This window comes from Sinocyclocheilus grahami, unplaced genomic scaffold, assembly GCF_001515645.1.
Source record: "Sinocyclocheilus grahami isolate Dianchi unplaced genomic scaffold, SAMN03320097.WGS_v1.1 scaffold307.1, whole genome shotgun sequence".
NCBI lineage: Eukaryota > Metazoa > Chordata > Actinopteri > Cypriniformes > Cyprinidae > Sinocyclocheilus > Sinocyclocheilus grahami.
The window spans coordinates 812,968-839,028 of NW_015505486.1; the positions used below are offsets into that span (position 1 = coordinate 812,968).

Consider the following 26,061-nt stretch of genomic DNA (forward strand, 5'->3'; position numbering starts at 1 on the left):
TAAAGTCTCAAATCCAAAGAGATATTCTTTATAAAAGATAAGAGTCAGCCACGCCCCCCTAAAATGGCTCATTCTAACACGCCCCCACATATCCACCTAACTATGTGGAAATATTTGCATAATGCGCCCAAATGTGCACACAAAGAAAGAAGGCGTGGTTTCAGTAACCGCAGTTAGTGTTGATGCAGCCATGTCAGGGAGACGCTGTGTGTTTCTAGGCGAAAGCAAAAGCACTTTAAAAAGCACTTTTTTTCTGCTGGTTCGTCTGGTCAGAGGAGAACTGGCCCCCCGACTGAGCCTGGTTTCTCCCAAGGTTTTTTCTCCATTCTGTCACCGATGGAGTTTTGGTTCGTTGCCGCTGTCGCCTCTGGCTTGCTTGGTTGGGGACACTTCATTTCCAGCGTTATCGTTGACATGATTGCAAAGATATTATTTAAACTGAGCTGGATGTTGACATCACTGAATTCAATGATGAACTGTCTTTAACTGAAAAATGAGTGTTTACTATTGTCATTTTGCATTATTGACACTATTTTCCTAATTAATGCTGTTCAGTTGCTTTGTCACAATCTGTATTGTTAAAAGCGCTATATAAATAAAGGTGACTTGACTTGACTTGACTTATTTTGAAATCAATCCGTCAAGCAATGCTCAGGCAGACAGAAGACAAAGGCCTTGTAGAGTTTGCAATATTCCGCTTTGCCAGATTGCAGAATTCAAGCACCATCTCTAAAGCCAGACAGATCTTCAAGCCATTATGTATGCTCCTCACAACTTCACAGTACACAAAAAGCATTGAAGAAATTGTTCATATTTTGAATACCTTCATCACTAAATCCACAGACAAACCCTCTGTAGAATCAACTGAACTGAAAAAAGCCAACAGTGGGACAAGTAAAAACTATCATGGTTCTCTGCATGCTTTCAGAGGATGTTGAAAGAGGCTAAGGAGCAGGTAGCACATGAGACCTCAGAATATAACAATCCGTACTTCTGTCCAGGGATCATTAGCATGCGTTTTGACATGTATGGGATTTTTCAAGTGGCTTGCTATTGGGAGATCTCAAAAGACATGCCTCGTGTGTAATTTCGTGTTCGGTTCGGCCACGTGTTCTCGTTGTCTTGTGTTGTTGCTTTCATGTCATGTTACGGCTTGTGCTGTGTAGCACTCAGCTTGTTTTTTTCATTGGCTGCGTGCTTTCATGTTGTCATGTCTTGAGTGAACACACGGCTTATGAGTATTCTCATTAGCTGCGTGTTCGTGTCTTGTTTTGTTCAAGCACATGGCTTGTGATTGTTTTGCTGGTCATGTGCTTGTGTTTTTGTTTTGTGTGAGCACATGGCTTTTGTCTTTGTTTCCTGTGTGCCATGTGCTCTCATGTCAATTGTCTTGACCCCACCCATCTTATTACTTGATTATTGGTTAATTTGCCCCACCTGTGTTTCCCTTATTATCCTCCTCATTTGCTCCCTATTTATTCTCCTTGTGTTTGCAGTCCTGTGCCAGTTCGTCGTTGAATGTTCTCGTGTCAGCCCTGGTTGTGTCCTGGCCTGTCCAGCCTTGCAAATGCCAGCCTGTTTTTCCCCCATGGGGCAGTTTTTGTTGTGGTTTGTTGTTGTTTTATTATTAATAAAGAGCCCATTTTCTGCATCGAGTCCTCGCATAGCTACATCCCCACACCTAACAGAAACAAAGACAAGAGACACCAACTGTCATATGGACAAATGGTTTGGAATTGTCCAACAAGCAATCATGGGTAAAAAAAAAAAAAAAGAGACCAGGAACATCTATTCAAAAAATTTACCAATCTCTGCAGGCTAGAGCATGTAATACAGCACACCATTTCCCAAGGTTAATTGTTCAAGCCTGTTTCACCAGTGGATACTGCTTAATGCCATGAGACATGGAGAAGGAAAGAGATGATGTTCCTGGCTAGAAAGTAAATTTGACTCCAGTCCACATACAGTGCAAGTTCCTCACAAAAAAAGAAAGAAAAAAACACGCCATTTGTGATTCTCCAACACCTCTAAAAAAAAAAAGGAACAAGGGACAGCACATCCCTGTAATATCTCTGCAGAAATACCTTATAGAGAAAGAAGTAATATTAATATTGCATACAATTAACCCAAAAAAGCACAATGTGCAGTAAGATAAGCAGAAAGAAAATGTATTCAAGTTTATGTCATTGCATGTTGACATGCTGTGGACAAATAAAATAAAGGAGATTGTTGTAGCCATTCTGCAGGCCCCATATGAAAAAACAGAGAACCTGCTCCATCACAGGACATTCCAAACATTGAAGCCCCATGAATGGTTATTTGGAGAGTGTGATGGAGAGACATTACAGTTGTCTTCCATCATGGTTTTTACTGTGTTCTTATTGTTTCTGGTGCATTGTTATAATTATGTATTTCCTGATCTAGGCGAGTGGACGTGGCAATAAGAAATAATACACATTTTCTACTTAACTCTTGTTCCTAATTTTCATGTATAAATCATATTATGAGACAAGTTTATTTAAAAAAAAAAACATGGTATGTTCCAATTTGTGAGAGTGGGAAAAATGTGTTTTCAAGATGGCCGTCACTAGTACTGTAGAGAGGTGTAGACAGAACAAGAGCTTGTGAACGTGATTACTGTGGTGCTGTGTAGCATGTAAAACTCCAGCCTCAATGTAGTGAAGGGGAGTTAGTACTGTTTTAAGTACTCAGCAGTTATAGTTTCATTTTTTTTAAATTAATAATCTGTTTTAATCCATTAAACATATTTAAACATTTTGCATATCCACTCAAAATAAACTTTTTGGATGCCAACTTCGCTCCCATGATTCTGAGCCTCCTTGTGACTGCTCGGGTCCTTATCACAGAGAGGTATGCTCATTATTACATAATCTATTTAATTTAATGTAAGATTAAAGTCATTTCAGTTTAAATATTGCCATCTTTCTCTGTGCTGATTGAGTCAGGCAAGTGTTGCATCTGGAACATGTTCAATACAAAGGGTTCAGCTACTCAACCGTACAAGCCAAGTCATTATACAACAGGTGTAATTCTGCATGGAACAAGGGAACAGTTGGCCCAAAAAGAGTTACGAAATGTAAGTAAAAATTAACTGTTTTGGAGTCTTTACGTCGACACAAAAAATAACTGCCTGAATTTCTAACCATTATTTTATGATACAGGTCAGCGTTGAAAAATATGATGGGGTCATTATCTTATACTACCTGTAAATGTGAACAATGTGCACAGTGGAAGCTCAAACAAGTCATTTTTATATTTCATAGTGTATACTGAGTAACCCCGATACTAATATTTCAGTTTTAAAATAACTGTGTATTAATAATAATAATGTTGCCTTTTTTTTTGTTTTGTTACCCTATTATCTACATGCTATTTCTGAAACCATCTACGTTGTTGACCCTCAACATCAGTGTCGTAGTGTCTGGGTATGCAGGGTATGCAGGTGCATATGGGCCCGGGCAGTGTGTGGGCCCGCCCGCTCACGTAACACTGCCGAGCTGGGGGGAACTTTTAATTGAAACAAAGGAACGAATAGAGCCCTGCATCGGCCCGGCCCTTGTCCAACAGCTTATGCGACTTCTCGGCCCGAGTCCAACTGGATACCGTGTCTTTTTTCTCTCTCTTCCCCATTACACAGCTATTAAAATAGTTTAAAAAAAATTTTTTTGCTTTTTAAAGGAACGTTTTTTAAACGTCCAAGCGGCAGCGGCAGACAGTGAGTTAAGCATTATGTTTGATCAATTTAGCCTTCTCAAACCAACACGACTTGCCTAAAATAAACAGACATAAAACACTTCATGCATTTCACAGTATTAATTTAAACATTTAACCTAAATAAATGAGCGCTGTTAGGCGCATATCCAATCGTTTGTGCGGAGAGTGAAAGCTAAATCGTGCATGTTTTTGTTTTTTTTTTAACAGTGGAAACTTAAAAATTCGCCATCATTTTTCCTCATAAAGGTAAGTGTATACATCATTCGGAACAGGTACATTAATCTTTTTTTTTAAAGCATTCTTTGTCGTCCAAACGGATGGATTAGCTGAATGGTCTAAATGAGGGGTATCCAATCCTGGAGATTTTCTTTCCTGCAGAGTTCAGTTCCAACCCTGATCAAACACAACTGTTATCAAGTGCTTCTGAAGATCTTAATTAGCTGGCTCAGGTGAGTTTGGTCAAGGTTGGAGCTGAACTTCGCAGGAAAGTAGGTCTCCAGGAACAGGATTGGACAACAATGATCTACAACAAATCTTTAAAACGCACCTATGCACCTGCTCTAAGTGGACTTGTGCAGTGGGGTTACAGAACCATCTAATGGTCATTCTCTGAAATTTATTTTAACTTTTTAATACCATAGACATAATTCATCCTCTCTACGTACATTCCTACAGTGGGGAAAATGTTTATTTGATCCCCTGCTGATTTTGTAAGTTTGGCCACTTACAAAAAAATTAAGGATCTGTAATTTTTATGGTAGGTTTATTTTAACGTATAGAGACAGAATACCAACCAAAAAAATCCAGAAAAATACCAATTATATAAAGGTTAGAAATTAATTTGCATTTCAGTGAGTGAAATGGTAGTTTCTAATAGTAGTTAATAATAATTTGTAGTTGGTCACCAGGTTTGCACACATCTCAGGAGGGATTTTGGTCCACTCCTCTTTACAGACCCTCTCTAAATCCTTAAGGTTTCTTGGCTGTCGTTTGGCAACTCTAAGTTTCAGCTCCCTCCACAGATTTTCTACAGGATTGAGGTCTGAAGACTGGCTAGGCCACTTCATGACCTTAATGTGCTTCTTCTTGAGCCACTCCTTTGTTGCCTTGGCGGTATGTTTCGGGTCATTGTCATGCTGGAAGACCCATCCATGACCCATCTTCAGTGTTCTGGCTGAGGGAAGGAGGTTCTCGTCCAAGATTTTACAGTACATGGCCCCGTCCATTTGCCCCTCAATGTGGTGAAGTCGTCCTGTACCCTTAGCAGGAAAACAACCCCAAAGCATAATGTTTCCACCTCCGTGCTTGACTGTAGGGATGGTGTTCTTGGGGTCATAGTCAGCATTTCTCTCCCTCCAAACACGGTGAGTCGAGTTCATGCCAAAGAGCTCAATTTTGGTCTCATCTGACCACAACACTTTCCCCCAAGCCTTCTCTGAATCATGTAGATGTTCTTTGGCAAACTTTAAAGGAGCCTGTTCATGTGCCTTCTTGAGCATTGGGACCTTGCGGGCGCTGCAGGATTTCAGTCCATTGCGGCGTAGTGTGTTACCAATGGTTTGCTTGGTGACTGTGGTCCCAACTGCCTTAAGATCATTAACAAGCTCCTCCCGTGTAGTTCTGGGCTGATCCCTCACCTTTCTCATGATCTTCTTTACCCCATGAGGCGAGATCTTGCACGGAGCTCCAGACCGAGGCCGATTGATGGTTGTTTTGTATTTCTTCCATTTCTGAATAATCGCACCAACAGTTGTCTCCTTCTCACCTAGCTTCTTGCTAATGGTCTTGTAGCCCATTCCAGCCTTGTGCAGATCTACAATGTTGTCCCTGACATCCTTTGACAGCTCTTTGGTCTTGCCCATGGTGGTGGAAGAGGTTGGAATGGAAGATACAGATTGTGTGGACAGGTGTCTTATACACCTAACGAGCTGACATTAGGAGTAACTTCTTAAACTTAACTGAAAGAAAAAGTAAAGCAACAGGAGAGAAGTGCGAGAGATGGTCTTATGGGAGACACTGAACCTGCTTGACTGTGGAGGATTCATCAATTCTTTCCTCATCCGCAAACAAAGAGCAAGAGTAAGGTATTATATGAATATATGCTTAATTTCTCGCTATAATGTGAGCAAATTGAAGCAAATCTCTTCTCTTACAATTGGAAGCCAAGCACCAAACGTGCATTGGCATCTATTATATTTATTAGTTTTCTTATTTTCTTCTCATTTACAGTATCACTAATGAAACAAACATATAGTAAAATGTTATGAATCTTGCCAAAATTATAAGGGAGGCATTAAAAGATTGTCGGATCAAATTTGTTGTCAGTCTCTCAAACCCTCTAGCTTCACCAACAGTTACAATTTCACTTTAGTTTTAGGAATTTGTGTAGGCTAATGTATATTCTCTAGAAACCACACCTGAAAACACACCTGTTAAAACTCGTCCTTGAGCTTTCATCACATCAACCTAAACTTGGGTGAGATGTTTTCCAGATAAAACCAGTCAAAAAGTTATTTTGTGATATTGTCAACCGTTTCTATGTGACACAATGAATGAATGATGGCGTGGGCTTCCAAGGAAGTGAGGTAACATTTTCTACAGTGATTTCAACAAACATACAAAAAAACGACACCGGTGGAATTCGCCTTCATTCAGTTTTGTTAAAAGAAGTGACAGAGATTCAAAGGAAAACATAAAATAAATGCTATTTCACAGTTTCATAGGGGTTTTCAATTGTGCTAACAGTCTATTAGCCAGGCATTTCATTTGCATTGCATTGGGTCTATTTTCTGATCCATATAAAAAGGTTTTCCTCATTTAGTGGAGTCAATTACTGATTCCTTTTTAAAATATTGTTGATTTTCTTTCATTTACACTTTCTTACCAAATTCAAACTGCTGCCTGCTCACATATATTGAGAAATTGTACATTTTAAAATATCAAACTTGCAAAACTAATGTTAAAAATGACTTTAACAATGCTTTTGGTAGTAGGACATTATGCTAACAAAGACCATTTTGTTGACTTTACTGAAATATCTGTCCACATGTTGTCCCAACTTTCTAAATAAAGTCTTCTGGGCGAGCAATGTACACTCTTAAAAATAAAGGTGCTTCAAAAGGTTCTTCAAGCGATGCCATAGAAGAACCATTTTTGGTTCCACAAAGAACCATTCAGTCAAAGGTTCTTTAAAGAACCATCTCTTTCTTGCATTTTTGTAATCTGAAGAACCTTATTTCGCCACAAAGAACCTTTTGGGAAACAGAAAGGTTCTTCAGATGTTAAAGGTTCTTTATGGAACCATTTAGACAAAAAGGTTCTTCTATGGCATCGTGAAGCACCTTTATTTTTAAGAGTGTACTGTCATGCATCATTTATCTCACACACCCAGAACACCTGGACATGGATGATGTGCAATATAAAAAAGCCAACTTCCTCATCAGCTGGTTTGAAGAGCTGTCTGTTTGTGAGCGACTGACTTTTCGCGTCTTCTCCTCTCCCTGTTGCTCCTGAACTCCTGAATCTGAGACAACAATATTCTCAGGTAAGTTTGAGGTTAAAGTAAAATGTCAATATAAGAGTTTTATTGTCAAATTTGATGTACATATTGCTTTTCATTTATATATAAATGAATGATATATTTCGAGTGATAGATTTAGTACGTGTGAAATGCTGTTGTGTTTCTACTAGATCTACAAGATCATCTAAAGGGGTTTGACTGAATCAAGATGCTGCTGATCATTGAAGTTCTTTTTCTTCTCATTTTAGCTGCTCTAGGACAGGTAAGCTTGTGTTCTATGAATATTACAGACATGAATACTGATGATTGATCATTATGATTCCTGTTGCTGCAGGATCACAGAGCTGCTGTTGAAGGACAGATATTTCCACTGGATATGGCATCGAATTCAGTTGATGATCAATATAAGGGCTGTACAGAGAAAATGGCTGACCTGGTAAAAACAAAATATCTTGAGAAGGAAAAATCTGCCTCAGCTGAATACAATAAGACTTGGCAAGAAGGTGAACAGAAAGCTAAGAAATCCGAGGATAACCTGCAACAGATTCATTCAGTTGCCATTCATGTTTACACTAACAAAGACTCTAAAGTATATAGTAATTTCACTAGAGCTACTCGCACTGACAAACAAAAATACAAAGAGGGGACGTTCAAATGGTATTCACTTCACTTTCTGTTAACAGAAGCGATACAGATTCTGAAGAAAACTCAAAATAGATGCTATGTAACTTATCGTGGTACAAATCTTAAATTTGATGTTCAGAGCAAAGAGGTTCGTTTGAGCTCATTTTCGTCCTCCTCTCTTGATCGTAAAGTAATACAGGGTTTTGGGTCTAAATCTTGTTTTGAAATCTACACTTGTGAAGGTGCTAATCTGACAAGATACTCTAAGTATCCTGAAGAGAAAGAGGTGTTGATTCCTCCATATGAGACGTTTAATGTCACTGCTGTCAAAAACAGGACAGATCAGCCTGATCTCTGGTGTGAGACTGTGTTTGTGTTGAACAGCACTGGAACAAGAAGTGACCTGAACTGTGCTTTGTTTAACAGTGGGAACCATGCTGCTTTCTTTAATGTTTCACTCATTTTGTTAATATTTTTTTGCAAAGTATTTATATGCTAACTGATTAACTTGTAAATCTGACATGTTTCTTATTGTTACTGAATAAGCTTTTCTAAACTTTTTGGTTTTCTCAATTTGTGTAAATTTACTTTGGTTTCCTTTATGCAAAACTTTTATACATCTGGTACAATTATGTGGGTTTTGTGAAATTTTCTTATAGGTGAGGGTACACTCTCAAGTGAAAAAACATATTATAACATGTTCATGCGACAGTTTAAAACTTCATCTGACCGTAAAAAAAAAAAAAACACAACATATTCAAAAACGTTTAAATAAAAGCCATTTATTCACAAACATTCTAAACATTCAGATATTAATATATTACAGAATAAACACACAGTTAAACTGGAAGCTTGGTGATGCATTGCAGCTGTCTCTATAAACTCTGAGATTAATTGAAATTTATACAAAATGGGTACACACGTACAGTATATTTCATGAGACACTAGTATTTTAAAGTGAACGTATTCCTAGTGGGCAAACAACTGAGAAAAGAGACACCTTATCTGTGGGAAGCATTTGGAAAGTTTTAAGGTAAGAACGCTGCTTTTTTCATTTACTGAATTAGCTCAAATTAAAAACACAATCTCTTAATCTCTCTAAAGTGAAGATCACGGTAATGATTTAAGTGTTACCAAGCATAGCAAAATTAATTACCAACCAGAACCTTACAAAAACCTCAAAAGTTTACAATGACTTCAGTAATTACTAGAAAATTATCATGTTATTCACTTTAGAATACTGATCCAAACAAATGAGTAATTCCTTCTGAATAATTTGGTAATGCTTGTGTCATTACTAGTGGGTTGCCATGACCTTCACTTTAGAATTAATTATACATTATGCATACACTATGCATTATTCATATTAATTATAAACCTGTATACAGTAGTTCTTGGGGAGGTATGAAAAATAGTAGTTACTGATTAGCTAATAGTGAACTACCACATTTGATTAAGCACTGTTTGGTAACACTTTACTTGAAGGGGTGTGCATAAGACTGACATGACACCTTCATAATCATGACACGACACACGTCATGAATATGAAGGAGGTTTTATGCATGTTTATGACAACTGTCATTAAGTGTCATTCGCTCAGTTATGTCATTTTTAAAGCAAAGATGACATTGTTTGAGATGCCTTTGTTATGACAACTGGACATAAACCAAGACATCATAACCTGTCAGTACCTGTCGTGACAACTTGACATTACTTAGACAACATAACCAGTCATAAATTTGTCATAAACATGACATAGCAGATTAATGATCAAACTTAAGAAATTACTTAGCTTTATGGGTTAACATTACATTAAACAGTCATGTGGTTGGTTTTGATATTGGCTGTCATGAGGCCATTATAATTGTGTCATGAATATTTTTCTGACCACTTTTATTCAGTGGTACAAATTGAATTTGTCATTAAAATGTCATTAAGTGTTAATACTTTGTCAAATAATTTTATAACAGCGTCATGAATACTTTTCTTGACCTAAACTACAGTGGTACAAGTTGAATTTGTCATTAAAATGTCATTAAGTGTTAATACTCTGTCAAATTATTTTATAACAGCGTCATGAATACTTTTCTTGATCTCAACTACAGTGGTACAAGTTGAACTTGTCATTAAAATGTCATTAAGTGTTAATACTCTGTCATTAAATGTTAAGTGGCATTATTCTGTCAAATCATATTAAATACGGAGTATTAACAAATCATATTAAATACCTTAACAAAATGCAACAGACACGTCAAAAGATTATACTTAACTTTATGTATGTGAACAATACATAAAAAGAACAGAACTTGTTCTTCCTCACAGAGGGTTCTGAAATTTTCTGACATATAATGAAAAAGATAAAACTAACAAAAAATTATTACCAGTGCTTCCTCAAACAGAGGTTTACAAAATATTCTCAACACATATATGTAGTGTTTTGAAGGGAAAACAACAGGATAACTTGTTCATGAAAAAAAAAATTTAAGTGTACTTATGCATTATTGGGAGGAGTTGTCCACTTTTTTTCTTTGCTGTGATGGTTTCAGCCATCTCTTTTGTTATAGCCCTCCTGCAGCGCTCTGCAAACTCAGAGACCTTCTCATTTATGTCGTCTGTGGAAGCCTGTGAGAAAAGGGGAATGAGGCAGGGGGACAAGCAGAAAGATGTATAAATAAACAAAGCCTCAAAACCTAAAAAGCTACCTTTCTCAATGTAGGCCCAATTCTGGGTACTATCTGAAAGCAGAGAACTGTCTCACAGAAGAACACAGATAACAGGCTTTGTTTTATTACAGATAACTTCTGTAATGCTCTCATTGTAGTTGATGATTAAAGTTCTGTAAAGTGAAAACGTTCTGTAAAGTCTTGTTTTTGAAACCAGAGCACAGAGCTATTGGAAGTGCTTGCCATTGGATATAATCAAATCAAATAATTTTTATTTGTATAGCACTTTTCACAATACAAATCGTTTCAAAGCTGCTTTACACAAGTCACAAAGTGTCTATGAAAATGTCTATAATATATTATTAATGCTTTACATTTACATTGCAATATATGTTAATATGTGACAGACGGTTTTGACCCTTCTGTACTAATGTGATTAATAATTTATTTACTGCATTTAATAAACATGACTACATGAAGTTACTGACATCGAGGAGCAACAGCGAGTACTTGGATGTTTATGGAAACACAGAACAGGATGTAGTCGATGTTGAGAGTTATTAATACAGTAAATGAGAAAGAGACTTAACTTTTAGTTAGAGAGACAAATATTATTTCACATAGCATTATCATATGTGTATCATTACTGTGATTCAAAATTCCTTTTATCGCGGTTTAAGACCATAGCTATATCACCCCTCTCAAATTAATCTAATCAGAGAGCTACTAAAGAGTAATTTCATAATATGTTTATGAGATTGGCAACTTAAATTTGAAAGAAGAAGTGCATCTTCTTAACTCCATCTCTGCACCATTAAATCGGTAATGACCAGTGGCTGTGTAATGTCATGATTATGAAGGTGTCATGTCAGTCTTGTTTTGTGTGTATCTGCTTTTTGAACCATCTTTCCTTACTGACTTCCACTGCTTGACTTTTCAACGAAAACGAAATATCTCCAATTGTGTTCTGTTGCAGAAAGCAAGTCACCAACACCTTGGATGGCTTGGGGTGAGCCATTTAGCAGAACATTTTCAGTTTTAGGTGGGCTATTCCTTTAAAAGCATATGTCCTGGTGCGCTTAAAACATAGTGTATCAATGTAAATGCATGTTGCGAAATAAAAGCCAAGCACTTGCAAAAGAAACTGAGACAGAAATATATTATATATATAAACTAAAATAATATATTAATCCATGATGTAATAATAATAACAAAAACATCAATAATATGTATTATTATTATTAGACAATTTAGGCAAGAAACTAAATTAATCATTTTTACTTTGGTATGGAGAACTGTGTACAATTACTTGTATTTGCACTGATTAGTGCAATTTTAATATTGGGACAACACTACTTTCTTATGCTACAATATACAAAAACATACAATATCTACAAAATAATAAAAATAGGAAATATGATGTGCCACAATCAGCTATATACAGATTGAACACATGCTGGCAATCTGCTGACAAAGTGGCTAGAACACATTTACTAAGCTAATGTCAGGTTTTAATTTCAAGCACTGGTTGTTAAAGTATTAACACAAAAATGACTTACATAATTTCCTCGGGGAATATTTGACTGTCTTCTTTCTCTTTGGCCCAACAGGGACCTCATCCACATCTTGTTGTAGGCCCTCATTCGCAATCGCATCATCCACAACTTGTACATCTTCTTTACCTTCCTTGTCCTCCATCCCCCCACCATGTGCTCTTTTGCTGAAACGAGTTTCCATCTAAATAAAGTTGCGCAAAGCAAAGAACACAAACCCCATGTCATAACAGCTAACGTTACAATTCCATACAGGTTTGCACAAGGTTTGCAGTTGAAGCAACTTGCCATGATCACTGAGGGTAGAGCAGGAAGCTCAAAGACACTGACAAGAATGACAAAAGTACTCAGAGTGTTACCCACTGTTTTTTACTAATTCATTAATCAGAGTTTCTTGATACTAGCAGTTACTAAAGTGATAATATTGTGTTACTTATGTGTTCTTGTATAGTTATTCATTAATGATGTAACAGTATTTTAAAGTGTTACCACTGTTTGCAACCCTGATTTTTGTGATTTTATTTTCTAGCAAATAATTTGTCAAAACGTACTCCACGTTTCATGTAAACAACCTTCATAGAGTCAGAAGTGCTCAAAATAGAATTGATATGGAGTAAAACACTTTTTTTTTAGCCTTACTCAGTTTGTCCAGTGTGAAACCACACAGACCTTCACAAGTATTGCATTGTGATGAGCTCAACAGTTTAGTTGAGCTGAATGCAACAAGATCACACTTCAAAAACACACACACAAACACACGCACATTATTAGCTATATAAAAAGCAACTTCAAACTCCTCATCTCTGAAATGTCATTGTCGCCTGGCTGTGAATGACTGACGTCTGATTTTCTCTCGCCATTGCTCCTGAAAGCAACACAGAATTTGCTGAAAAGACTACATTCTCAGGTAATTCTCAGGTAATTTGGGGGTAAAGTTATTGGGCAAATCTATACATATATTCCTGTTGGAGTGACAGGTTTTGTATTTTGTGAACTCTCTTGTCTTTCAGCATCTGCTCTTCACTAGATCTACAAGATCATCTTAAAGGATTTGACTGAATCAAGATGCTGCTGATCATTGAAGCTCTTCTTCTCATTTTAGCTGCTCTAGGACAGGTAAGCTTGTGTTCTAGTATGAATATTACAGACATGAATACTGATGATTGATTATTGTGATTCCTGTTGCTGCAGGATCACAGAGCTGCTGCTGTTAAAGGACAGATGTTTCCACTGGATATGGCACTGGATTCAGTTGATGATCAATATGACGGATGCACCAGGGAAATGACACAACTGGTGGAAACAAGATTTCTGAAGAAGGAACTCAATAACTCTAGAAATAATTTTAAAATAGCTTGGCAAGAGGGTGAAAAAAACATTAAGGAGCCAGAAAATAACTTGACGAGGAACCATTCAATTGCCATTTATGTGTATACTGGTGATAAAGTATTTAGTGATTTCAACAATGAAACTCGTTACGGTAAACAAAACTACACAACCGAGACATACAAATGGTATTCACTTCACTTTCTGTTAACAGAAGCGATACAGATTCTGAAGAAAACACAAAATGCATGCTACGATACTTATCGTGGTACAAAATTTAGATATAATTTTCTTAACACAAAGGTTCGTTTTGGCTCATTTGCATCTTCCACTTTTAATCGGAACAAAACAAAGTTTTTTGGAACTGTATCTTGTTTTGAAATCAACACTTGTGAAGGTGCTGAGGTGACAAAATATTCAAAGCTTTCTCATGAGAGAGAAGTGCTGATTCCTCCATATGAGACGTTTAAAGTCACTGCTGTCAGGACAAAAAGAGATGAGAAAGATCTCTGGTGTGACACTGTACACTTTGAAAAACACTGGAAAAACAAGTGACCTGAACTGTGCTCTATTCAGGAGACCAACCAAGACCATAGATAAGTACCATGCTTTGCGCTGAGCCTTACAAAGTGCTTTGAATTTACATCAGTTCCACAAAAATCAATATAAACATGCTTTATTTCTTCTCAATGTAGTTGAGTGTTTCTTTGTCAGAATATATTTATAATATATTTTCAGCATAATGAAATACAGTTATTTTTAAGTGATTTAATTGGCCTCAGAGTGGTTTTTAATATTTCTTCATTTACACAGTCTTTTTGAATCACATTGACTGAACAATTGCATGTAGTCAATACTCTTTTAAGGCAGTGCAGCATAACACCTATTGCCAATATCAAATATTTAAAATAATTTACAATATTTAAAGTTCAAAATATTGTTATTCTATTTACTTAAATGTAAAAAAATATGAAAACTTTGTCTTAAAACGTGTTTTTTTTAAACTGAATAACTTTAGTAGCTTTAACAAGTATCAATATATATTTAAGTTATAGAGTGAAGACTATGCTGAGTTATTTTACATTTCAATTTCTGTATACTACCTGAATGCTACCAGTGGCGTACGGGACACCCCCGCAGCCCCCGCGGTGCATGGAGGCTCTGCCCCTTTGGTGGACAGAACACGTTTTTGCTTTGAAAAACAGTGGAATTTGGAAAAACATTTAAGGCCTTAGTGCTGCATTACCAGATGAGCTTGATGCATCAGTATTAATTCAGTTCTATATTGATCTCACACTGTCTGAAATACATTTTGTAAATGTGAAAATTTACTTTTTGTTACCACAAACCTACAACATTTGATTCTGAACTAAGAGCTTATTTTGGGCTCAGTTGCACCTCCCTTTTTAATCATACAAATGGATGCTAGTTTTAAAGGATAATAGTTAGTCAACACATCACTGCCAGTTGAATCACCTCCTTGACAAGATTTCTTTCTTTTTTTTATCCTTAATTTAGATGAGTCAATATATATTAAACGGCCTTTGTAGTTGTGTAAAGGTTTTTTAGTGTCTCTAAAACATGTTGATATGTGTCTAATTGTTTTGTCTGTGAACTTGTATGAAATCATGTGTTGATTAATTCATAAATGCTCAATTTTCTTTCTTTTAGGTTTAGGGTGTGGATTAGGGATGTCCTGGATGTCCTGCTTACATATCTCTATGTCTGTATGTCTTCAACAATTTCCATCATGTACCATTATTACACATTTTGAAGAGATCAGGTTGAGATTATCTGGCATTCATGTTAGACAGACAGGAACTCAAGAGTTTGTCCAGTGTGAAACCAAACAAACATCAGATCTTCACAAGTGATTATGATCTAAACCATTTAGATGAGCTACATACATCACAGTCACGCTATTATTTCTTAAACCACATACACGTGAGGACAAGGAATCATTCAATCGCCATTTATGTGTATACTAACAGTAATTCAAATGTATATGGAAAATTCAATGAAGATGTGTGTAGTGGTAAACAAAATTACACCAACAAGAAATTCAAACGGTATTCACTTCACTTTCTGTTAACAGATGCTATAAAGAATCTAAATAAAAACCAAACAGCATGCTATAATACGACGCATGGAGGTAATAATGTTTTACAATTTTTTTTTTTTTTTACAGAGCACCCACTGATGCATCCACCTCCTGTGAGGCCTGGAGTTTGGCACTGAAAAATAAAAATTTGGGGTCAGTCTCACGATTACTTTATTTTCACCAATTCTTCAAATTTCACTTTGGTTTTAAATTGTAACTTTGTGTGGATTTGACATCATGCTGGGAATTACACCTATGCCTAGAAGAAAATATATATTCTTTCATTTCCACCTGTATGTGATTTTTTAGTCATTATTCAAAAGAGTTTTTTCCCAGTCCACATTTTCAAATTAAATCTAAAACATGCTTTACTGGATAAATCCTAGTATTTTACAGAGCTCGTCCTTAACTTTGTTATTAATGTAAAATTTGTTTAGCCTTTTTCTGGAAATTACCTCTTTTAAAGACTTTGGTGTTTTGACATAATTGCCATCTACTGGTCAAAATGTGTAAATCATTTACTGAAACGCATTAAAGTTTTATAGTATGGTAGTCATCATTTATCTCTCACACAAAATACCTTTCTGCTACTTCGGATGACACATAACCTTTCTCACTTTTACTCTGACGAAGCATCAGACCCATTCTCACAAAAACCCCTTTGTAAGTGTCATTGTCACATTTCACTGAGAATACTGAGAGGTTTGGTTATCGTGCTACCAAAACCGCCTGGAGGTGTTGTGTCTTTTCTTCTTAGCATGTAACAATGAAGACTAAGAACTTGAATAAACAAAATGAACTGTTTACTTAAGTCAGGGGTGTCCAAACCTGTTCCTGGAGGGCCGCTGTTCTGCAGAGTTTAGCTCCAACCCAAATTAAACACAGCTGAAACAGCTAATCAAGGTCTTTTAGGCATACTAGAAACAGGTGTGCTGAGGCAAGTTGGAGCTAAATGCTGCAGGACTGTGGCTCTCCAGGAACAAGTTTGGACACCCCTGAGTGCCTGACTTAAAGGTCCCCTGAAATGCTTAGAAACACGCAGCGTTACTCTGTGTTGACGTCAGTTTAACTGAAACAGGAAGACAGGGCGGGACATATCAAGCAGCCCCGCCCCTTTTTAAAATAGCCAATAGCGTTCGTTTATATCACCGCTTGGGCTAGAGCCGTTCAGAGCCTATGAGCTCCGTAAAGCCACATTTGACAGGGTATGCCAGCCACAATCTCACCCATATTGCTATAAAATATAGCAATTCAAATAGCTCCGATACATTTTGTGGTCTGCGCCTACTCGCGCATGTGATCCGCTCCGTGCTATTGTGTCTCTGGACCAGAGCAGAGTGTGTTTGCGGCGCGGTGGTTAGCGTGACAGCGCAAAACCAGACTTCTTTTGTTCCTCAATGGAAAGTATATTTACACTGTTTGAATCGTTCCTGTCCCCTATATAGTGCACTACGTGCCATTCACTGTACAGAAAATACTAATTCTGTGGACAAGTGACCGATTTCAGCCACGGCTTCAGCGTCTATTTTATAGTGCAGGGGGCGGGCGCTTCGGATTCTAGAGAGCATTTGATTGGACAGAAAGTTTGATGAGAAGCGGAAGTACGATGTGACGTCAAAAAAATCGTTGAGCCGTTTTGGCGGAAGTGGCGAACTCTAAGCTTTGAATGCTTATATCTTCTAAATGCGAATTTTGTCACTGTTTTGGAGCACACTGCCTTATAGATAACCTTAAGACTAACATATTGATACTAACACCCAAAAAAACTTTCATTTTGATTTCATGGGCACTTTAAGTTTTTGAGCAGTGGATTCCATCATTTCTACAGCATTCGATCACTTCTCTTCCTTACTGCACTCTCTTCGCCAAAGCATTATGGGATATGTATTCTTGAAGCATGTACAGTTTCTTACCTCTGTGAAGAAACTGTAACAAATGTGCCTCTTTATTCCATCTTAGCTCTACCAAAACTAACACAATCGCTTCTTCCTGCCGCTACTGTCATCTAGTGGTTAGTCTATAGAAATATAATGACATCTAAACAGCAATCATATCAAGGCAGCTTAGACCGTTTATTATTAAATATTTATGACTACTATTATTTTAATTCATTCATACCAGGGGATGCTTAAAGTGTGCATGTCAGGTATTTGCTGCATGCAGCTGCATTTACTCTTCAGAGCTAAATATTTGTTAAAGATACAGTGCATCTAGTGTGACTTAGTATCATGAATAAATTGACTGATGTATTTGTGTCTGCAGATTTCCATGATCAGGATCTGCCCATCACAGAAACAAACCTGTTTTCTGGTAATAACATGACAGGAACTGTCCTGTGTGAAACCACAAATAAACCAGACTCTCACAGGTGTTGCATTATGAAGAGCTAAACAGTTGAGTTGGCAAGCTGATGCACCATGGTCACACTTCAGCTATTGTTTCCCACAATACACACAGACAGACATTTGTAATGATATAAATAACCTTCCTCGTCACTTGGTTTGTTGTCTGACTGTGAGCGACTGACTTTTCTGATCTTCTCCTCTCATCGTTGCTCCTGAACTTCTGAAAAGTAAAGATAAAGAGACACACACTATTCTCAGGTATTTTTGGGGTCAGAATAGGTCAAGGTCAATATATCAGTGAACATCACAGGTTTAATTGCATATTTGACAGAAAATACCTTAAATTTAAAACTGCTCATGTAAAAATTTGGTGAACACTTTTATTGTGCAGCATATTACTGTGATGCATTTAGCATTTGTGAAACTCTGTTTCTTGTCTTTCAGCATCTGCTCTTCACTAGATCATCTGAGGGATTTGACTGAATCAAGATGCTGCTGATCACTGAAGCTCTTCTTCTCCTCGTTATAGCTGCTCTAGGGCAGGTAAGCTTGTGTTCTAGTATGAATATTACAGACATGAATACTGACGATTGATTATTATGATTCCTGTTGCTGCAGGATCACAGAGCTGCTGTTGAAGGACAGATATTTTCACTGGATATGGCACTGAATTCAGTTGATGATCAGTATAAGGGCTGTAGAGAGAAAATGGCAGACCTGGTGGAGACAAAATATATGAAGCAAGAAATGTCTAACCCCAAATCTAAATTTGCAATTGCTTGGAAACTTGCTGAAAAGAAATACAAGACACCAGGAGAAAACTTGACAAAGAATCATTCAATTGCTATTTATGTGTACACTAACTCAGGTTTTGGGGTACATAAGGAGTTTAATGAAGCTGATCGTAATGACAAGAACAGATACAAAAACGAAACATACAAATGGTATTCACTTCACTTTCTGTTAACAGATGCGATACAGATTCTGAAGAAAACACAAAAGAAATGCTATTCAACTTATCGTGGTACAAATCTTAAATTTATACAGAATGTTCAGAACAAAAAAGTTCGTTTTGGCTCATTTACTTCTTCCTCTATGAATCGTAACAAAACAAAGTTTTTTGGAAATGTATCTTGTTTTGAAATTTACACTTGTGAAGGTGCTGATCTAACAAAATATTCTAAGCTTCCTCGTGAGAGAGAGGTGCTGATTCCTCCATATGAGACGTTTAAAGTCACTGCTGTCAGGACAAGAAGAGGTCAGAAAGATCTCTGGTGTGACACTGTGTTCACTTTGAAAAGCTCTGGTAAGAGAAGTGACCTCAACTGTGCTCTATTCAAGAAACCAGCCAAGACCATAACAAAATACTATGCTGAGCAGTGAATAGTGCTTTAAACTTCCACATGAATCAATGTAAAAATGTTTTCCTCTCGGTTTAGCGCAATAATAATTCTTTGTCAGAAAACACAATTTGTTCATAATAAAGCTCATTTTAAGTGACCCAATTTAGTGGCCTCAAAGTGATTTTATTTGTCTTCATTAAACTTGCATCACATTACTGAGCAATTAAAACAAACCCATTCATTGCTATTAAAGTGAAATTACTGAACCTACACATAGGAGTCTGATAAAAACTTAAAAACTTAGAGGCACTAAGAGGCTTTTGCATCTGTTTAAAGTCACTGCTGTCAGGACAAGAAGAGGTCAGAAAGATCTCTGGTGTGACACTGTGTACACTTTGAAAAGCTCTGGTAAGAGAAGTGACCTCAACTGTGCTCTATTCAAGAAACCAGCCAAGACCATAACAAAATACTATGCTGAGCAGTGAATAGTGCTTTAAACTTCCACATGAATCAATGTAAAAATGTTTTCCTCTCGGTTTAGCGCAATAATAATTCTTTGTCAGAAAACACAATTTGTTCATAATAAAGCTCATTTTAAGTGACCCAATTTAGTGGCCTCAAAGTGATTTTATTTGTCTTCATTAAACTTGCATCACATTACTGAGCAATTAAAACAAACCCATTCATTGCTATTAAAGTGAAATTACTGAACCTACACATAGGAGTCTGATAAAAATGCTAATTTTAGGTGAAAATTTCAAATGGCACTTAGAGGCTTTTGGATCTACTCTTCATAATTTCACCTTGGTGTTCATAATAAAGCTCATTTTAAGTGACCCAATTTAGTGGCCTCAAAGTGATTTTATTTGTCTTCATTAAACTTGCATCACATTACTGAGCAATTAAAACAAACCCATTCATTGCTATTAAAGTGAAATTACTGAACCTACACATAGGAGTCTGATAAAAACTTAAAAACTTAGAGGCACTAAGAGGCTTTTGCATCTGATCTCTTCATGTATGAAGAGCTTGGGAGCTAAATGACCAATAGCTGCTATAATTGTGCAATGAGATGCATCTCTTCATGTGAGGAGTGTCCGTCCATTACATTAAGTCAAAAATGTTATTGCTAGCGATCAGTTACATGTAATGGAAAATAATTAACAAAATGGACTTATTCTAGTCTTCTTATATGAATTTAATTGTGTAGAAACAATTTTCACAATTTGATAAAACAATTTGTTGAGTGTATGCTTTTGTAAGTAAGTCTCCTATTACTCATCAAGCAGACAGGAACTCAGAGTTTGTCCTGCTTGAAACCACAAAGGCCTTCACAAGTGTTGCATCAGATGAGCTTGATGCATCAGGATTAATTCAGCCCTATATTGATCTCACAGTGCCTGAAGTATGTTTCGGAATATTCTAATTTGCTTTGTGGTACCACAAATCGGAAAATATGAATCTGAACAAAGAGGCTCATTTTGGCTTATTTGCAGCATCGTCTCTTGATCGTAACAGAGTCAAATATTTTGAATCTAAATATTGTTTTGAACTCTAAGGAGCTGTTGTGGCAAAATATTCTAAGTGAGAAAGAGGTGCTAATTCCTCCATATGAGAAATTTAAAGGCATTGCCGTCAAGAAAAGATATCAGAAAGATCTCTGGTGGTAACCTGAACTGTGCTCTATTCAAGGAACCAACCAAGACAATAACAAAAAACTGGCAATCAAAGTACTGAACAAAGTGTGTTGAATCAAAGATACAAGCACACAAATTCCAACATTTGTCCCTCTTGATTTAGTTTAATAATTCTTTGTCAGAAAACACTATTTGTTTGCATAATTTTAACATTATTAATTCAAGTTATTTTTAAGTGGCCCAATTCAGTGGCCTCAGAGTGATTTTATATATGCCTCTAATTCTTTTTTTTTTTTAATGTATACTTACATCCCTTCGTATCACATCACTGAACATTTTATTGCTTTTTATCTAACTAACTGCCAGCAATAGCATATTAACTGCTGAATGACTTCCTGAGTGCAATGCTGCTTTTTAATCAACACAAAGTTTTTGTTTCTTGTTTATTTCCATTTTTTAAAAATATTATTTTACTTAATATTTTTCATCGTAGTCATGTTGGAGATTGAGAAGAGCCTCTGTCATGTTGGAGTTTTTCTGGTTTTCATTTAGCAGAAGAGTGGAGCTTGTGGTTTTGCTGTGGGTGGCCTCATTAACACTGTGACACTTTAAAATGAGCAATAGCTGCTAAAACCTGCACAATGACGAGTCTCTTCTTAGGTGTTCATCCCATTGCATTCTTTCAAAAATAAATGATGCTATCTAGTAGAAAAATGGAAAAGATTATTCTCAATAGTAAACAACTGAGAAATTATTAAATGAATGGACTTATACATAAAGCTCATATTACTCATCTTGAGGAACAGAGAGTTTGTCCCACATGAAACCACAGACCATCACAAGCCTACTGCATTGTCAGATGGGCTTAATGCAACAAAACTATTTCAGCTCTATACTGATCTCACTGTCAAATATGCTTCTGAATGTGAATATTAGCTTTGTGGTACCACAAATCCGAAAGCCGAGGGTTTCAGTGGATACTATAGTGCACACATGATTGGCAGTTAAATCTCCTTCTTGCCAAGACTTTTTTATTTTTATTTAAATGGAGTAGGTAAATATCAGATGTTGATCAAATCTGACATTCATCTTAGATGAGAACTCCAGAGAAGTTTGTCCACACGTATAGAACAGATCTTTACAAGTGATAATCAGATGAAATCATTTAGATGGCCTAGATCAGGGGTGGGCAAACTTGGCCCTTCCAGGCCACTTTCCTTCAGAGTGTAGCGCCAACCCTAATCAAACACACCTGAACCAGCTAATCATTGTCTTCAAGACTATACTAGAAGGCTCAAATCTCTGCAGGAAAGTGGCCTGGAAGGGCCAAGTTTGCCCATCACTGGCCTAGATGCATCACAATCATGCTATTTACACAGATTTTCAGCACTTTCTCATCTCTTAGTTTGAAGAGTCGTTGTCATCTGGCTATGAACTACTGATCTTCTCATGTTGTTGTTGCTCCTGAGCTGCTGAAAAACATTGAAAAGATAACTCAGAATCTGACAAAAAGAGACAACATTATCATAAACATTTCAATTGGACAGATCTAAGTACACATTTCTTTCCATTATATTTCAAGGCACATATTCAGTATCTGTGAGACAATTTTGTGTTTCTTGTCTTTCAGCATCTGCTCTGCTGATCATTGAAGCTCTTCTTCTCATTTTAGCTGCTCTAGGACAGGTAAGCTTGTGTTCTACTGTATGAATATTACAGACATGAATACTGATGATTGATCATTATGATTCCTGTTGCTGCAGGACAGATATATATATATTTTTTTTTATTGTATAAGACACTGAATTCTGCTGATGGCAATTATAACGGCTGTACAAAGGAAGTGGCGAATCTGGTGAAGACTAAATACCTAGAGAAGGAAATGCAATCTAATTTTGCAATTGCTTGGAAACATGCTGAAAAGAATTACAAGCCACCAGGAGATAACTTGAAAAAGAATCATTTGATCGCTATTTATGTGTACACTAACACTAAGTTTGAGATATGGATTTCAATAATGCTGTTGAATGCATAATGAAAAAATACCAAAACAAGAAATTCAAATGGTATTCACTTCACTTTCTGTTAACAGATTCAGTACAGACTCTGAAGAAAATACAAAGAGGATGCACCAATGTTATTGTACCAATATTTTAATGAGAGTGTTCTGAACAAAAAGGGTAGTCTTCCTCTTTTAATGACACCAAAACAAACATTTTTGGAAATAAATCTGGTTTTGTAATCTACACTTGTGAAGGTGCAAATTTGACAAAATATTCTAAGCATGACAAGGAGGAAGAGGTGCTGATTCCTCCATATGAGACGTTTAAAGTCACTGCTGTCAAGACAAGAAGAGGTCAAACAGATCTCTGGTGTGACACTGTGTACACTTCGAAAAGCTCTGGTAAGAGAAGTGACCTCAACTGTGCTCTATTAAAAAAACCAGCCAAGACCATAACAAAATACTAGGACTGACAATTAAATACTGGACGAAGTGTTTTGAATTTATGGTATAGGACACCAATTGCAACATTTGTCCCTCTTGGTTTAGTTCAATAATTTTTTGTCAAAAGCAATTTGAACAGAAAACATGATTTGGTTGCATAATTTCAACATAATAAAATAAAGTTCATTTCATTTCATTTATTTAACCAGGAAGAGACTCACTGAGATTAAAATATCTTTTCCAGGAGTGTCCTGGCCAAGATTTTGCATATACAAATAAACAACGTAGTTACAACATACATTACAAAACCAACATATAACCGGTTAAAAACAATTACACACCATTAAGTTGCTCTCAAGATTACATAATAAAGACTTTTAATTAATTATAATTATAAGACACCAAGTTTTGTAACTTCATCTCCTTTTGAAGAAGATTCCAATCTGCATATTTAAAAGAGGTTTTACCAAGCTCAGTTCTGACAAAAGGTATACAGAGATTGTAAATTGATTGAGAACGCAATGAATGATTTCCAATTAAAGTCCTTTGTATAAAACAACAGAGATACTTTGGCAAATAACCCAAAATTGCCTTATATATCAACAAATGCCAGTTCATTTTTCTCCGTATTCTCAAGGAAGGCCATGCAACTCTTTCAAATAAATCACAATGATGAGTTGAAAATTTACAATCAGTAATAAATCTCAGAGCACCATGGTACAAAGCATCCAAGGAAGAAAGAAGGTAAGAAGGGGCATGCTGGTAAACCACATCCCCATATTCGAGAATCGGTAAAAATGCAGCGGACACAAATTTTTTTCTCACCTTAAATGGGAAACATTACTTATTTCTAAAGAAAAACCCTAACTTCTTTAATTTTTTACTCAGATACTTAATATGTGGACCAAAACTTAATTTGTTGTCAATGATAATACACAGATATTTGTACTCTGACACTGAGGTAATTTGGCTCCCCTGAGAAGTTTGAAGGACAACAGAGTTCTCTAAAGAAGTTCTAGAATTTGAAAATAGCATACATTTAGTTTACATTAAAACCATTAAAACCAACTTCAAAGCATGAAACCTGTTTTGGATAATATCAAAAACAGACTGTAATGCAGCCACAGATTGTTGTTTAGAGGGAACTGAACAGTATACAATAGTATCATCTGCGTAAAAACCGTGCTTTATCAATATTAAAATCAAGGCAATTTATATATATACACTGAATAATAATGGTCCCAACACAGATCCTTGCGGAACTCCCTTGACAATCTCTAAAAGGTCTGACTGAACACCTTCCACCTGGACACATTGGGTTCTACCCTTTAAATAAGCAGTGAACCATAAAATAACATGTTCTGATAGTCCTACCCATCTAAGCCTATCTAATAATATGTTGTGATCAACAGTATCGAAGGCCTTTGATAAGTCAATAAAAATACATGCACAATGTTGTTTATTATCTAATGACTCCACGATATCATTTAAAACTTTTAAGGTGGCTGTAGTAGTACCATGTCCTTTATGGAAACCAGACTGATTATCAGACTAAATGTTATGACCATTTAAATACTGTGTCAACTGTTTACTTACTAGATTTTCCAAAAGTTTTGAGAGAATACAGAGCTTAGATATAGGTCTATAATTATCCATTAAGGAAAGATCACCCCCTTTTGACACAGGAACAACAAATGCTGATTTCCAAATCTTAGGAATTGTATTAGTTATTAATGAAAGATTAAAAAGATATGTCATTGAAGGAGACATAAAATCAGCCGCTAGTTTTAAAAACAGTGGAGCAATATGATCAGGACCTGACGATTTATTCACATTTAATTATTTTAAAACAGAACAAACATCAGAGAGAGAAATTTGTTGGAAAACAAACTCTCTTGTCCATAAGTTATGTTCAGCTTCAAGAAATTCTAAATCATAAGTCATATCATTACTTATTGGAAATAAAGTCCCTGATACAATAAAGTGACTGTTAAAACTATTAAGCATTTGCTTTTTATCTGTAATTTTAGCAGAGTCTGTCAATATACAAGGGGGAAGTTCTGTAAATGTTTTGTTACCGGTTAGGACTTTAATATTCTTCCACAGCTTCCTAGGATTTGTCAGATTTTGTCAAGGTTTTGTCAAGAAAGTAATCGGATTTAGACTTTCTAATCGCTACTGTACACTTATTACGAAGCTGCTTAAAATGTAGCCAGTCAGAATTTAAATGTGTTTGTCTGGCCTTAGCCCATGCTGCATCACGCTCTTGGATAAGATCATATAGGGCAGTTGAAAACCAAGGATTGTCCCGGTGTTTAACTCTATGTTTTCTCAAAGGTGCGTGCTTATTAATAATTGTCATAAAACTATTATAAAAATAGTCCCAAGCACAATCCACATCTGGAATTAAAGTAATTTTATCCCAATCAATTTGAGCAAGATCATATAAAAAAGATTGCTCATTAAAATATTTCATAAAACGCCTAGTTATAATTCTCGGATTCTGCTTCGGTAGCTTTGTATCTCTGGCTACTGCCACAACACAGTGATCTCTGATATCGTTTGCGGAGCGGGCTCGGGACTGGGCTCTGCGAACTCCGGGACTGGAGCGGGCTCTGGATTGGGCTCCGGGACTGGAGCGGGCTCTGGACTGGACTCTGTGAGCACCCGGACTGGACTGGGCTCGGTGAGCTCCGGGACTGGACTGGGCTCGGTGAGCTCCGGGACTGGACTGGACTGGGCTCGGTGAGCTCCGGGACTGGACTGGA

General features: G+C 36.5%; 4 protein-coding genes and 1 pseudogene across 4 annotated transcripts in view; 4 read left to right on the forward strand and 1 right to left on the reverse strand.

Moving 5' to 3' along the window:
* The window catches only part of LOC107601546 (ecto-ADP-ribosyltransferase 5-like), a 24,707-nt gene extending 19,176 nt beyond the window's left edge, over window positions 1-5,531 (reverse strand). The window contains exon 1 of the mRNA XM_016293782.1: window positions 5,484-5,531. Within this exon, the coding sequence (XP_016149268.1) occupies window positions 5,484-5,531 (48 nt within the window). The remainder of the gene's footprint in view (window positions 1-5,483) is intronic.
* Window positions 5,532-7,463: 1,932 nt separating this feature from the next.
* Window positions 7,464-8,378, forward strand: LOC107601547 (ecto-ADP-ribosyltransferase 4-like). Its single transcript, XM_016293783.1, has 2 exons — window positions 7,464-7,517; window positions 7,590-8,378. Exons 1-2 carry the CDS (start codon window positions 7,464-7,466, stop codon window positions 8,376-8,378), a joined length of 843 nt encoding a protein of 280 aa, XP_016149269.1.
* Window positions 8,379-13,160: 4,782 nt separating this feature from the next.
* Window positions 13,161-13,976, forward strand: LOC107601567 (T-cell ecto-ADP-ribosyltransferase 1-like). The gene is made up of 2 exons (XM_016293802.1): window positions 13,161-13,211; window positions 13,287-13,976. The coding sequence occupies exons 1-2, from the start codon at window positions 13,161-13,163 to the stop codon at window positions 13,974-13,976; spliced, it is 741 nt and encodes a 246-aa protein (XP_016149288.1).
* A 4,380-nt stretch (window positions 13,977-18,356) lies between these two features.
* Window positions 18,357-19,250, forward strand: LOC107601548 (NAD(P)(+)--arginine ADP-ribosyltransferase 1-like). Its single transcript, XM_016293784.1, has 2 exons — window positions 18,357-18,410; window positions 18,486-19,250. Exons 1-2 carry the CDS (start codon window positions 18,357-18,359, stop codon window positions 19,248-19,250), a joined length of 819 nt encoding a protein of 272 aa, XP_016149270.1.
* A 2,092-nt stretch (window positions 19,251-21,342) lies between these two features.
* LOC107601549 (GPI-linked NAD(P)(+)--arginine ADP-ribosyltransferase 1-like) lies at window positions 21,343-23,316 on the forward strand (annotated as a pseudogene).
* Window positions 23,317-26,061: the final 2,745 nt, after the last annotated feature.

Bases quoted from the DNA above. Each gene is read 5' to 3' on its own strand.
- LOC107601547 (XM_016293783.1), top strand. From the start codon at position 7,464: ATGCTGCTGATCATTGAAGTTCTTTTTCTTCTCATTTTAGCTGCTCTA. The intron at 7,518-7,589 runs GTAAGCTTGTGT...CTGTTGCTGCAG, and splicing joins TTTTAGCTGCTCTAGGACAG to GATCACAGAGCTGCTGTTGA.
- LOC107601567 (XM_016293802.1), top strand. From the start codon at position 13,161: ATGCTGCTGATCATTGAAGCTCTTCTTCTCATTTTAGCTGCTCTAGGA. The intron at 13,212-13,286 runs GTAAGCTTGTGT...CTGTTGCTGCAG, and splicing joins TTTTAGCTGCTCTAGGACAG to GATCACAGAGCTGCTGCTGT.
- LOC107601548 (XM_016293784.1), top strand. From the start codon at position 18,357: ATGCTGCTGATCACTGAAGCTCTTCTTCTCCTCGTTATAGCTGCTCTA. The intron at 18,411-18,485 runs GTAAGCTTGTGT...CTGTTGCTGCAG, and splicing joins TTATAGCTGCTCTAGGGCAG to GATCACAGAGCTGCTGTTGA.